General features: G+C 40.9%; 1 protein-coding gene across 1 annotated transcript in view; it reads right to left on the bottom strand.

The window, feature by feature from the left end:
- Nucleotides 1-3,752, bottom strand: part of LOC127569795 (prenylcysteine oxidase-like) — a 33,239-nt gene extending 29,487 nt beyond the window's left edge. Inside the window, exons 1-2 of the mRNA XM_052014698.1 lie at nt 3,317-3,752; nt 1,082-1,288 (exon numbers count right to left, since the gene is read on the bottom strand). Of these exons, the coding sequence (XP_051870658.1) occupies nt 1,082-1,288; nt 3,317-3,407 (298 nt within the window). The 5' untranslated portion in view covers nt 3,408-3,752. The remainder of the gene's footprint in view (nt 1-1,081; nt 1,289-3,316) is intronic.
- Nucleotides 3,753-14,025: the final 10,273 nt, after the last annotated feature.

Raw genomic sequence — 14,025 nt, 5'->3', positions numbered from 1 at the left:
CTGTGAAAGTAACTTGAATGCTAATAAATATTAAGTTGTACTAAACCTTGGTTTAGAATCTCTTCGTTCAACATGTCAATTGATAGAGCTAATAGGGTCAACAAGGGAAACTATTTTTGTTATTTAGAGAATCCAGGAAAAAGTCAAAAAAATTAGAGCCAGACTGTACAGGAGTGAAATTAGGAAATGTTTCTACAGAGAGGGTGCCCACAATTTGGACACTCTTCTGCAAACAACAGATGCCAGATTAATTCCAAAGCAATGAGGGGAAAAGGCAGGTGGAGAGAGTTAGGCCCAGGACAACAACCACCTCACTAAATGGCTGGATAGGCTTGAGGGGTTAAGTAGTCTACTGCATATGTATATGCCTTTGGAGCAAACCTCTCTGGCTACCTCCCCCTTTCTTATCAAAAATCTGGATTCCATTTGACATTCTATCACGGCAGTAGTGTGGAATGTGAGGATGCTATCATGTCTTCAGTATTACAGTACGAAGACAAAAGGCCCATCAACAGGCAAGTCCAAGTCAGCAGGAATAACTGGACAACAAAAAGGAGGAAAAAAAATAATGTGATGTTTTTCTCTGAGTTGGAGAGATTAGCTGCAATGTGGGTTAGCAAATTCATTGCACAAGAATGGCTTTCCGGTGAACTATACAAATAAGTTTAGTTCAATACTTTCATTTGTAAACAAAGTGTTTAATATTTACTAACCCAATGGTCAGAGAATCCATTCCCTCACTGATGCCACTTGATTTCAGGATAACATTCTTTCCACAAAAACTTTGTCATAAAAGCTGCAGTAAGTGGCCCAATTCTCAAGAGTATGAACACGTCAAAGAAAATGTGTGCCATGTATATTGTAAGACATCAATTTACCTGCATCATAACATCTAGCTAAAAGAGCTAGTTAAATCCTTGCCCTTTTACCAGCAAAGTTTGTGTCTGCACCTAGCTTGATGCCTACTCCAGAAAATCTTATTATTCTGAATTTAAGCTCTCCTCAGTGTTCTGTAGAAAAATTATTAAGAAAATCAACCTGCTGAAAACTTTGAAAACAGAACTACCAACCATAGTCTTACCTAACTGTTTAACAAATTCTTGCATATGAAGATTGAGTGGGTGAATGACAGAGCCACCAATTTCATACTGTTGACCATTTACAGTAACTGTAGCCAGACGACCTCCAATGGCACCCTTTTCATAGACATAAATTCCAACATTGTGACCAAACTTCTGTCTAAGGAAATAAGCAGCTGAAGATCCTCCAACTCCTGCCCCTATTATAGCTGTGGAAGATAGGAAACAGACATTCATAATTCTAGTGTGCATATTTTGGTTACATTGGTACAACAAAAACAATATTCGTATACAAAGCAAGTCTCAAACAATTTGGTAAAAGTGACAAAAGGTTAAACTGATTGTCAACAAATATCAGAACAAAGATTCTCCTCTTAAAAATCTTTGATAACAAAATGTCCAGAAGTAGCCAATTCAATTATGCTCTGGAAAAAAGGAAACATGCTCCTGAGGTGTGATCAATATCACTTTTTCCCAATATCGTATCCCAGAAACCCACTTACTAAATTGGTTTACTTTTCAATTGATAAAGTTTACTTCATCAAGTGTTTGAAAATGACCTTTTAATTACAAACAGTGATCATACTATGGTGCAAAAAAATTGCAAGTACTACAGTTTTGAAAGAATTCCTCATTTTATTGGTGTTAATTGCCTGTCCTCCCTGTCTGAATGTTGATTAGTTGCGGTCCTGTTACCAGGCACCACCCAGTACCTTGTTCAGCTTCCCATTATTCTTGACAATATACCTATCCACGATCATCCTCATTGCCATGTCCAGCATGAACTACTATATGATGAGCAGAGCTAAGAATTCTAACAGATCTGCCAAATGCCCAAACCTACAATCCTGGGGCCAATTGAAGAACCAACTTCTGACAGCCAAGATCTCAACATCAACATAATCTCAGCTAGTCATGAAAATTCTGCACCCCCCACGAGTTTCCTTCTCACCTCTCCTGGAAGTAGAAACGTAGGTGCGGGAGGGTTGCCTGGGTGCTGGTATTGTCACCTCATTGACTCTAAACAGGGAGCATCCAAACGTCAATCAGCAAGAATTTCACAACCCAACTTGACACTGGCCTCACCCGATGTGTGCAAACACACATACACCTTCTACAGAAGGAGGCTTGCCATCACCAAGAGATGGGACTTTCACTGACTCTTCCTTTCTTAGACAAAGGACTACAATATCAACTATAGAAACTCAAAATAATACTCAAAAGATTACATCAATTTTTTTCTTAACACTGTTGATATGCAAAAATAAATGGCAGTTGGCAAACACAGCACATCAGGGTAAAATCCTGAGGAAACGGACAGACCTCGAGCAAACTTCCACTCCTACTAATGACCTTAATACCACAAATCAGAGCTGACCTTTGATTCCAACATAGTCTTAGATCAAGCAAGGAAGCCATTTGACTGACCTTGCTCATGATGGTTAGAATCAAAACCCCCAAATCCCATTTGCAGCTCTCAGCTCCAGTGCAAATCCAGGTAAAGTTTTTTTTAAAGTGTTATGAGGACTTTTGCTTCACCACCACTCAGGCTGTGACTTTTAGATCCACAACTCTTTTGATGATTCCCCTCCCCCTCCAAACAAAAAACTTACAACAATTAACTTAAATCTATTAACGAATCAAAGCAAATCAAAATTCCGAGCCAAATGGAAATTAATCCAGCATCTGTACAATCACCATACCAACTTCACCTATATACAGCTAGAAGCATATCCCACACATTATTCTTTCAATCCTTTCTTGAAGCCTCCATGACTTACATGCAAGTCTTTCTGCACAACTTCAATTTTTGTTTCGTGTAGGAGGCATGATGCTCTTTGACGACAGAATCAGCGGACCAAAGTAGGAAGCAAAGAAATCCCAGAGGGATAACGCCAAAGCGTCGTCAGGTTCCGGGGATCATTAATTCAAATTGTACCAAAGAGCAGCTTTGTGAACAACATTAGAGCAAGACTCTTGTTCAACCTCATGCGCCGTATTCTCCAACGCACATAACTGACATGCATTAGTACCCAGTTCCTAATGCATCATTTTTGCAAATTGGTAAGGACCAGTTCTCATTTTATTTTAACATTAATAGATGACATTTCTACAACATATTATTGCCTGCATTATTAGAAGGAAAATATGACATGCATTATCAACATTGCAATTTAAATATGATATTCCATGTAACAGCTTCCACAACAAAGTCACACTGCAGGCACAAATCTTACCTATTTTTTTAGGAGGCGCTTCTACCAGATGGCATAAGATGACTTTAGTGTTGAGTAAGAATACAAGCGTTAGCCAACCACTAACAGCCATATTGCATGGAAGCAAGGCCCAACAGCACAATGCAAGGTGACACAGAGAACAGAGCGCGGCCCCGAAGAAGGAAGCCCCTGCAGCTGAAAGGCTGGGCGTCAGGGAGAGCTCACATCAATGGTGCGTCTGACTCAGCGCGGTCATCCGTGAGCCGCCGGTCGGGAGTGAGCTTCTCGCAAAACCCGGAGCCGGATTTCAACATGCTCCATCCATATCAGAGGCTAAGGCTGCTGCCTGTCACTCGCTACTTTGTGGAGGCAAATCATGAGATGAAAAGCACTTTTTCTAAACCGCCAGATTTTCTGGTAATATTTTAATTCTTCCATTCTGATCTCAGGCACCCAGTTCAATTTCTGAGGTGCTCCCAATGCCCCCTTCTGCAGAATCCCGCAACGTTCACAAAGACCGACAAACACGCAGGCGCAGTCTCTCAGCAGGAAATCTGGGGAAGGTTTCCCCTTGGTATGTGAAATGAATAGTCAGTATGTTACAAGCCCAGGAGCTGATGAATTCCCCGCTCGTTTGAAGAGATGTGTAAAAAAACAAACAGTAGATGCGAATGGATAGAAATGCTCAAAAGTGATTGTTCATATATTTAAACATAAACAAGACATCCACTGTTGGAGACTCATAGGTGCTGCCTCACCATGCTGAGTTCCTCCAGCCTTTTGTGTGCTGCTCAAGACATCCATTAATCTTCGTGCACGTCTGTCTCTTAAATTCCTTGGTTGTGCAACAAAAGGATTTTATAAAGATACTTGCCAAGGGCTTTGCCACAATTGATTTAAAAAAGGCAGGGTGAGGACTCATAGCAATTGAATTCTGGATGTAGAATTTCAAGCAAGGATTGAACCATTTGCAGAGGTATCAAAGCTGTTTCAGGTCTGTTTAAATGTCTGCCTGTATGCAATTAGCCTGTGTTTCCTACCTGCATATTAGAGAGATGGGTGGCAATTTACTGCCTGTAAAATTTACCATCCAAATTCACTTTTATTTTGGAGGCATTAAAACAACTATTTTGTTGCAATTAAAGACACGGGACAGCTTGGGAGTTTAATCTTTTTTTTGTGATTTTAAAAAAACACAACCTTTTGGTAAACGCAACTTTAATTATTGAGAAAAAATGAATTTTTTTGAAAGATTGGAGCAATTCGATTGGTTCAGCTTTTAATTACAGTTCCCGAGATGATTAGTTGCTTTCAAACGTACTAAGTAAATGTTCATTTTTATTATTCTACTTATATTCTTCACTTTTGATTTGCACACTATCACTCTCTTCACTTTTTTTTAAACCGCTGATTTAGTTTGAGGAAATACCAATTGGAAACAATGTCCAAGGCACTTCACAGGATCAATAAATAAAACAAAATGACCCTGAGCCATATGAAGAGATGATGGGGCAATCATTAGGTTTTTAAGGAATATCATAAAGTACGGAAAGAGAGGTTGGGAGGTAATGAGGTTTTGAGATGGAATTCCAATGCTTAGGATTTTGGCAGCTCAAACGACTGTGATTAAATTTGGAGAGTCCAGAGTTAGAGGAGTTCAGAAATCTTGGAGGGATATCAGACTGGTGTATATTATTGATATTGGACAGTGATAGATCATGGAGGGATTAGAAAACAAGGAATTTTAAAATCCAGGTGTTGCTTACCTGGAAGCCAGTGTATGTGAGCAGCCATGGAGTGGTGGACAAGAGGGACTGACAGGAAGGATTTAGATGACTTCAAGTTTACAGACAACAGAATAATGGAGTCAGCCAGAAGTCATTTAAATAGTCAAAACAAAGGCACAGAAGTACAGTGGTTGTGCTGGGCTAAGAGTGGAGAGGAGCAATGTTGGAGAGTTGGGTATGAGATCAAAAACTCAACATGGTCAAATATAACACAAAGGTTGCAAAAGTCAATGTTAAACATTTGTCAGGAAGGATGATGGAATCAGTGGCGAGGGAACAGAGTCAGAGATGGGGACCTATGGAAATGCCATTGATATTTAATTGGAGGAAATTTCTGTTCACCTAGTCCTGGATATTGAACAATTTAGAAAAAATGGAGAAGATGACAACGCTGGTGCATCTGGGTGTGATCGGGTACTTGTGGACACTGATGAAGTGCTTTCAATTGACATTGCCAAGGAGCAGCATATGGATGAGAAATATGTGAAAATCAATGACAGATCACTGGACGGCATCTGAGGTGCTGTTGGGCACAGGCAAGATCATGAGAAGTGAAACCACTATACGTGATGTTTTGGCTGTGACTGGATAGTCAAAGATGGAACCAGGTGAGTGGAGTCTATGTGTGTGAAGTGGTCCATTCCTTTTGCCACTTACATAGGGCCTATCGTGTCATAGTGTCATACAACATGGAAACAGGCCCTTCGGCCCAACTGGTCCATGCTGACCAAGATGCCCATTCCAAGCTAGTCCCATTTACCAGTGTTTGGCCCATAACCTTCTAAACCTTTCCAATCCATGTACCTGTTTAACTGCCTTTTAAAAGTTGTTATCGTACCTGCCTCAACCACTTCCTCTGGCAGCTGATTGCACCCTTTGTGTAAAAAGTTGCCCCTTAATTTCCTCTTAAACCTTTTCCCTCTCACCTTAAACCTATGACCTCTAGTTCTTGATACCCCAACTCTGGGAAAAAGACTGAGTGCATTCACCCTATCTATGCCCCTCATGATACTGGTGTGCTCCAGTTGCTTGGCTTTGAGGATCTTAGTACCATCCCAAGTACTCCTCCATTCTGAGCATTTCTTCAAGAGGCTTAGAACATGGTCCTCGAATGTGTTGCTCTGTCCACATGGTAATCACTTTCCATTTCAAAGTTTGGAGTAGAATGTTTGTTTTAGCAGTCTGGTGTTGGGTGAGTGAATGACATAGCCTGCCAATATCATTAATAGGTCAAGGGAATAATACAGGTCAATTATATTAAAAAAGTATTTTGAGTGAATTTGTTAGTTTTCTTTTCCTTTTATTGGTAGCTGACAGCTAAATCTTTGATTTGTTGCACTTGAACATAATAATTGATGTTTAATTAATATTCAGTTATCAACTGGAAAGAATTTCCATTGACAATGTAGGACAGGAATTATGAACAAGAGGAAACATGATGCCAAAGTCTTACGGACAAACTGCATAATCGCAGACACTGCTTTTGTTTTTTTTAAATTCTTCCAAATATCTTTGTTGCTATCATGGCAAATCAGAAGTGTTTCTGCTATAAGAATAGGATTATTCTAAATTTTAAAACAGAAATTGTCCCTATTCAGCTATGAAGTCCAAATGCAGAAGGTCTCCATGCAGTGACTCCATCTTTTTGTTTTCTGGGGAGCATGTTTTTTGGAGGTTTGATAAATTAATGTGGCAGCTGAAAGACAGGAAATACACACTAGTATCCTCCGAGTATCCCAAAACAGATTGTTCATGTTTTATTAGGTTATAAAACAAAAAAGGTACCAGTAAATAAAAACAGCAAGTGCCACAAATACTCAGCAAGTTAGGCAGCAAGGGTGGAAAGGAAACAGAGTTAATGTTTTGGGTCAATGACCATTCATCAGAACTGGAAAAGTGTGTTTCATGTCACAGAATGGGGAGAACAAAGGGAATATCTGTAATAGGATGAAAACCAGGTTTGTCCATGCAACAAAATGCCTTTGGTGATGTCTGATTAATCAAAGAGTGAAAGCAGTTAGAATGAGAGAAAAAGGACAAATAGAAATACTGGAACTGTAAGGTGCAGAACAGAGCCGTTGCTGAAAGTCTGAAACCAAAGAGGATGCTGGAAGCACCCAAAGGTTCAAGCAGCATGGAAGTTCTACTCCTCTCTAACAGGTTTCCATCAGTTTCTTTTTGTCTTGTTCATCCTCAATGATTTCTGTTTGCCATATTGTCTTTAACAAGGTGTGACTAGATACCTTATGTGAGTGGCCAGATTCTGCTCTAACTCCATCTACAAGTTTGCAGATGATACCACCATAGAGGGCCGTATCTCAAATAACGATGCGTCAGAGTACAGGAAGGAGATAGAGAGCTTAGTAACATAGTGTCGTGACAACAACCTTACCCTCAATGTCAGCAAAAAAAGAGCTCGTCATTGACTTCAGGAAGGGGAGTGGTGCACATGCTCCTGTCTACATCAATAGTGCTGATGTCGAGACAGTTGAGAGCTTGAGTTCCTGGAGTGAACATCACCAATAGCTTCTCCTGGTCCAACCACGTAGATGCCACGGCCAAGAAAGCTCACCAGCACCTCTACTTTGTCATAAGGCTAAAGAAATTTGGCATGTCCCCTTTCACACTCACCAATTTTTAATCGATGCACCATAGAAAGCATCCTATCAGGATGCATCATGGCTTGGTATGGCAACTGCTTTGCCCAGGACTGCAAGAAACTGCAGAACATAGAACAGTACAGCACAGGAACAGGCCCTTCAGCGCAAAATGTCGTGCCGATCCATTTACGTTAGTAATAAAATGCCCAACTAAACTAGTCCCTTCTGACTACACAATGTCCATATCCTACCATTTCCCTCACATTCATGTGCTTATCTAAGAGCTTCTTGAACACCCCTATCGTATTTGCCTCCACCACCACCCCAGGCAACGCATTCCAGGCACCCACTGTGTAAAAAAAACTTGCTCCGCACATCTCCTTTGAACTTACCCCCTATCAGCTTAAATGCACGCCCTCTGGTATTAGACATTTCAACCCTGGGCAAAAGATACTGGCTGTCTACTCTATCTATGCCTCTCAATCTTATAAACCTCTATCAGATCTCCCCTCAGCCTCCGCTGCTCCAGACAGAACAACCCAAGTTTGTCCAATCTATCCTCATAGCACATGCCCTCTAATCCAGGCAGTATCTTGGTAAACCTCTTCTGCACCCTTTACAAAGCCTCGACATCTTTCCTATAATGGGGCAACCCAAACTGAATGCAATACTCGAGATGCAGCATAACTAAAGTTTTATAAAGCTGCAGCATAATTTCCTGACTCTTGGACTCAATGCCTCAACTAATGAAGGCAAGCATGCCATATGCATTCTTTACCGCCCTATCAACCTATGTAGCCATTTTCAGGGAGCTATGAACTTGGACCCCAAGATCCCTCTGTTTTTCAACACTGTTAAGGGTCTTGCCAGTAACAGTGTACTGTTTCTTTACATTTGATCTCCCAAGGTGCAACACTTGACATTTGGCCGGGTTGAACTCCATCTCCACCCATATCTGCAACTGATCTATATCCTGCTGTATCCTTTGCCAGTCTTCTACACTGTCCACAACACCACCAATCTTCAGATCATCTGAAAACTTACTAACCCACCCATGTACATTTTCATCCAGGTCATTTATATACATCACAAACAGCAGAGGTCCCAATACAGATCCCTGAGGAACACCACTAGTCACAGACCTCCAGCTAGAATAAATCCCATCAAACACTACCCTGTCTTCTATGGGCAAGCCAGTTCTGAATCCCATCAGTCAATTCACGTTGCATCTTAATCTTCAGGGTGAGCCTCCCATGAGGGACCTTGTCAAACACCTTACTGAAATCCATGTAGACAACATTCACAGCTCTACCTTCATCAAACACCCTCATAAGGCATGACTTGCCCTGCACAAAGCTATGCTGACTGTCCCTAATTAGGCCATGGTTTTCCAAATACTTATAAATCCTATCCCTAAGAATCCGCTCCAGTAACTTCCGTACCACTGACACGAGACTCACCGGTGTATAATTACCAGGATTATCCCCATTTCCCTTCTTGAACAATGGAACAACATTAGCTACTTGCCAGTCCTCCGGGACCTCGCCTGTGGCTAGACAGGACACAAAGATATTGGTCAAGGCCCCAACAATCTCATCTCTTGCCTCTCTCAATAACCTGGGGTACATACTATCAGGCCCTGGGGACTTATCCACCTTAATGCTCTTTAAGAGACCCAACACTACCTCCTCTTTTATCTCAAAGTGCCTCAACATATTAACGTGCTCCACATTGATCTCCCTATCCTCCACGTCCTTCTCCTTGGTAAATACTGATGCAAAGTACTCATTAAAGACCTCACCCACATCCTCTGCTTCCAAGCACATGTTCCCTTCCTTATCCTTGAGTGGTCCTGCCCTAGTTATCCTCTTGCTCTTTATGTATGTATAGAATGCCTTGGGATTCTCTTTAATCCTACTTGCAAGGACTTTTCATGGCCCCTCCTGGCTTTCCTAATTTCCTTCTTGAGTTCCTTTCTAGCTTTTTATAATCCTCAAGGGCTCTGTTAGATCCTATCTTCCTAAGCTTTACGTATTTTTCCTTTTTCTCTTGGCTAAATTCACCACCTCTCTCAACATCCAAGATTCCCTTTCCTTGCCTTTCTTGTCCTTCCTTCTTACTGGAACATACCTGTCCTGTACTCTGTGCAGTTGGTCTTTAAACACCCTCCACATGTCAGATGTGGACTTGCCCAAAGACAGCTGTTCCCAATTAATTCTCCTGAGTTCCTGCCTAATGCTGTCATAACTTGTCCTGCTCCAATGTAATACTCCCCTGCAAGGTCCATACTTATCCTTAGCTATCTTAAAACTAAAGGAGTTATGGTCACTGTTCCCTAACTGTTCTCCCACTGAAAGGTCGGTCACCTGGCCGGGCTCGTTACCTAACACCAGCTCTAGTTCAGCCCCTCCTCTCGGACTATCTACATAACGATTTAAGAAACCCTCCTGGATGCACCTAACAAATTCTGCCCTGTCTAAACCTCTTGCACTAAGGAGGTCCCAGTTTATATTAGGGAAGTTGTAGTCCCCCACAACAACAACCCTATTAGTTTTACACCTTACCCTAATCTGCCTGCATATCTGTTCCTCAATGTCTTGGTGGCTATTGGGGGGTCTGTAATATAATCCCATCAGAATGATTGCACCTTTCTTATTTGTGAGTTCTACCCATATAGACTCAGTGGACGAGCCCTCCATTATGTCCCCTCTGAGTGCAGCTGTGATAGTCTCCCTAATTAGTCGTACAACTACCCCCTCCCACCCTATCTTTTCTAAAACATCAAAACACTGGAATATTAGGCACCCATTCTTGTCCTCTCTCAACCAAGTCTCTGTTATGGCCACAACATCATACTTCCATGTATTGATCCATACTATCACAGAAACCAGCCTCCCCTCCATGGTCTCTGTCTATATTTCTCACTGTCTCGGTAAAGCAGCCAACATAATCAAAGACCCCACTGACCCCAAACATTCTCTCTTCTTCCCTCGGGCAGAAGATACAAAAGCCTGAAAGCACGTACCACCAGGCTCAAGGACAGCTTCTATCCCATTGTTGTAAGACTAATAGTTTAATAGGTTCCCTAGAATGATAAGATGGACTCTTGACCTTACAATTTACCTTGTTATGACCTTGCATTTTACTGTCTACCTGCCCTGCACTCTCCCTGTAGCTGTGACACTTTATTCTGCATTCTGTTTTACCTTGTACTACCTCAATGCACTGTGTAATGAATTGATCTGTATGAATGGTATGCAAGACAAATTTTTCACTGCACCTTGGTACAAGTGACAATAATAAACCAATTCCAATTCCAATTCTATGGAAGAGATTTGTGTAAACATCCCTTTCCTTAACAAACACCTCAGGCCTCAACTCATCCCATGTAGATTCCAACTAAAATTCACCCTTCACAAATCCACCCAGCATCACATATATGTTCAAACTATCCAGTGTTTCTACGGAGCTAGTGAGGGATAAAGTCATGGAGGGATTTGAAATCAAGGGGAATTTTCAAATCAAGGTGTTGGTAGACCAAAGCTAATGTAAGTCAGTGAGCACAAGGCTAGTTTGTGAACAGAACTTTGCATGAGAAATGGGCAGCAGAGTTTTGAATAATCTTATTGAGCAAAGTGGAATATTAAAGGTTGGCCAAAACTGTATTGAACTGGTTCAACCTAGAGATAACAAAGGAATGGAAAATGGTGAAAGCAGCAGAAGACATAAAACGGGTAGAATTGGAGAATCTATGAAAATAGAAATAGGCATCCATCTGGGTTGGGATCTGTGGTTGAATGTTCACTTTTAGGGCACAGAGATGGAAGCACAAGATCTTCCTTTGGCTGAAAATTCCATTCTGCAGCAGGGTTTTGTTCACAATTGCAATGAGAAATCTAATGATGCAGACTCCAATCTCAGCCTCCAATAACATCCTTCAGCCAACAAGAGTGTTAATTGCAGAAAAAATGTACAAGTTTAAGGCTTTTTAATGATACACTTTTGCCATTTCAGAATTACAGCCAGCATTTTATCACAACATTTAAACCAGCTACAGGCCAGCAGTGGCCATTTTTGAGGGGTTGGGGTGGGTGAGGGGTGAAAAGAAAGCAAAATTGTTAAGACACAAGAGATTCTGCAGATACTGGAATCTGGAGCAACATAGACAAAAAGTGCTGGAGGAGCTCAGTAGGTCAGGCAGCATCTATGGAGAGAAATAAACTGTCAACGTTTCAAGTTGAGGCCCTTCATCAGGACTGGCTATAAAGAATTAAAGAAATTATTGAAGGTAAAATAAGAACTCATTTCCTTACTTCTCAATCGCAGCTGTTTAAATAAGGTTTGAATTTTTCATTTTATATTATTGTTCAGTTAGAGCCTTTTCTTGGTTATTGTTTGGCAAGCATACAGTTAGTTATTAAAAAATGTATCAGCTTTCAGTGACTAAAGAGAAGCAATTAAGTTAGTTATAACACATGCAAAATTATTATAAACAATACTCATTCAATATACTCTGGTCCTTTTTTTCTTTGCTTACACAGATATTAAATTATTAAAAATATACATAAATGTAAAACGTAGGGTTGAAGTGCAATTGTCCATATTAAGATTCAGAAAATCCAATCATGGCAAACATTTTGAATGGGTTCGCAGAAATTGATGATTTGAGAGACGGAAGGCTCCAGATTGCGTCAGTTATAGAGCAGCTATTTTTGACCACTTGCATGTTGCGTTTTTCAGTAAGCTAGTGCTCTGATACGTTACATCTGTTGTGGGCGGAGTGAGCCTGTTTCTAATAACTGGTTCTGCAATACTTCTTGACGTCCTGTATTAAGGTTTTAGGGAAATGCTCATTTAGAGGTTCAGTGACTTGTGTATTAAACCCAATCTTTCCTGAAATTGCAGTGTCTCGGTGCCTCATTATTGACTCCTGCTTGGTAAACATTGATTAATTAAAAAAGAAAGACATAAAAAGATGTTTCAAACCTCTGTTCTCTTTGAAAGGAGCAGGTGGAAGGTCGGGCTTTATCACCTGGATGTCGAGGGATAGCAAGGGCTGCATAGAGAGAAAAAAGGAAGCATATAACAGTATAGAGAATTAAAGATGGGGGAGGCCCATCAAGAGCATAAAAAGTGTAGGGTGACATTTGAAAAGGAAATTAGAGGTGGTGTCACAAAATATCACTGGCAGACAGGATTAAGGTAAATCTAAAGGTGTTCTATAAATATGTTAAGGACAAAAGGCTAAGCAGAGAAAAAGGAGGACCCATTAGGGAAATCTGTGCATGGAACCAGAAGGTGTAGATGAGGTCATTGGTGCTTTTCATTGGTATTCACAAAGGAAACAGATTTAGTAGTTGGAGAAGGGGAAGGTGAAATTCTAGTGCAAATCTCCATAAATAAAAGATACTCGACTTAGTGGGCTTAAAGGTGGATAAATTCCCAGGACCAGTTGGAATTTATCCTAGGCTGCTATGAGAGGCAAGGGAAAAGATTATTGGGGCTCTGGCTGTGATGTTTAAATCTTTGCTGGACACAAGTGAAGTAACTGAAGGAAGACAGCAAACACGGTCCCCCTTTTACAGAAAGGCAGCAGGAAAAAGCCTGTAACTGTAGACCTATGAGCCTAACATCAGTGGTAAGGAAGATACTGGAAAAAAATTCTGACAGAGAGGTTTAAGTTCACTTAGAAATGCAAGAACTAACCAGATACAGCCAACATAGCTTTGTCAAGGGCAGATCTTGTCTGAGCCATCTGACTGAATTTTTTGAGGGAGTAATAAAGTGTATTGATGAGGGCTGTGTGGTATATGTGATTTACATAGATAGATCTCAGTAAGGCCTTTGACAAGGTCACACATGGGAGACTGGTGCAAAATGTTAGGGCCCAGGGGATCTAGGTCAACTTGGAAAATTGAATCCAAAATTGGCTTGGCAGTAGGAGACAGAAGATGATAGTACAGGGCTATTTTTGTGATTGGGTGCCTGTGGTGATACACAGGGACGGATGCTGTTTGTAATATATGTGAATGATTTGGACATTGATGTAGGAGGCATGGTTAGTAAGTTTGCAGATGACAAAGATTGGTGGAGTTGTTGACAGTGTGGATGGTGGTCAGGCTATTAGGTGTTATTGATGTGTTGGTGAAATGGGCTGAGAAATAGCAGATGGAGATTAATCCTGATAAATGTGAGGTGAGAATAATGAAGCTATGAAATAAACTGTGAATGGTAAGGTCCTAGGGAGTATTGAAGAACAGCGGTCCAAAGATCCTTGTGGCAGTGCAGATAGATTAGTAAGAAGGCACACATGACACTGGCCTTCATGAGTCGAGGCATTGAA

Source organism: Pristis pectinata, chromosome 4 (genome assembly GCF_009764475.1).
Source record: "Pristis pectinata isolate sPriPec2 chromosome 4, sPriPec2.1.pri, whole genome shotgun sequence".
Classification (NCBI taxonomy): domain Eukaryota; kingdom Metazoa; phylum Chordata; class Chondrichthyes; order Rhinopristiformes; family Pristidae; genus Pristis; species Pristis pectinata.
Note: the sequence above shows the minus strand (reverse complement) of the source record. Positions and strands in the feature narration are given on the sequence as shown.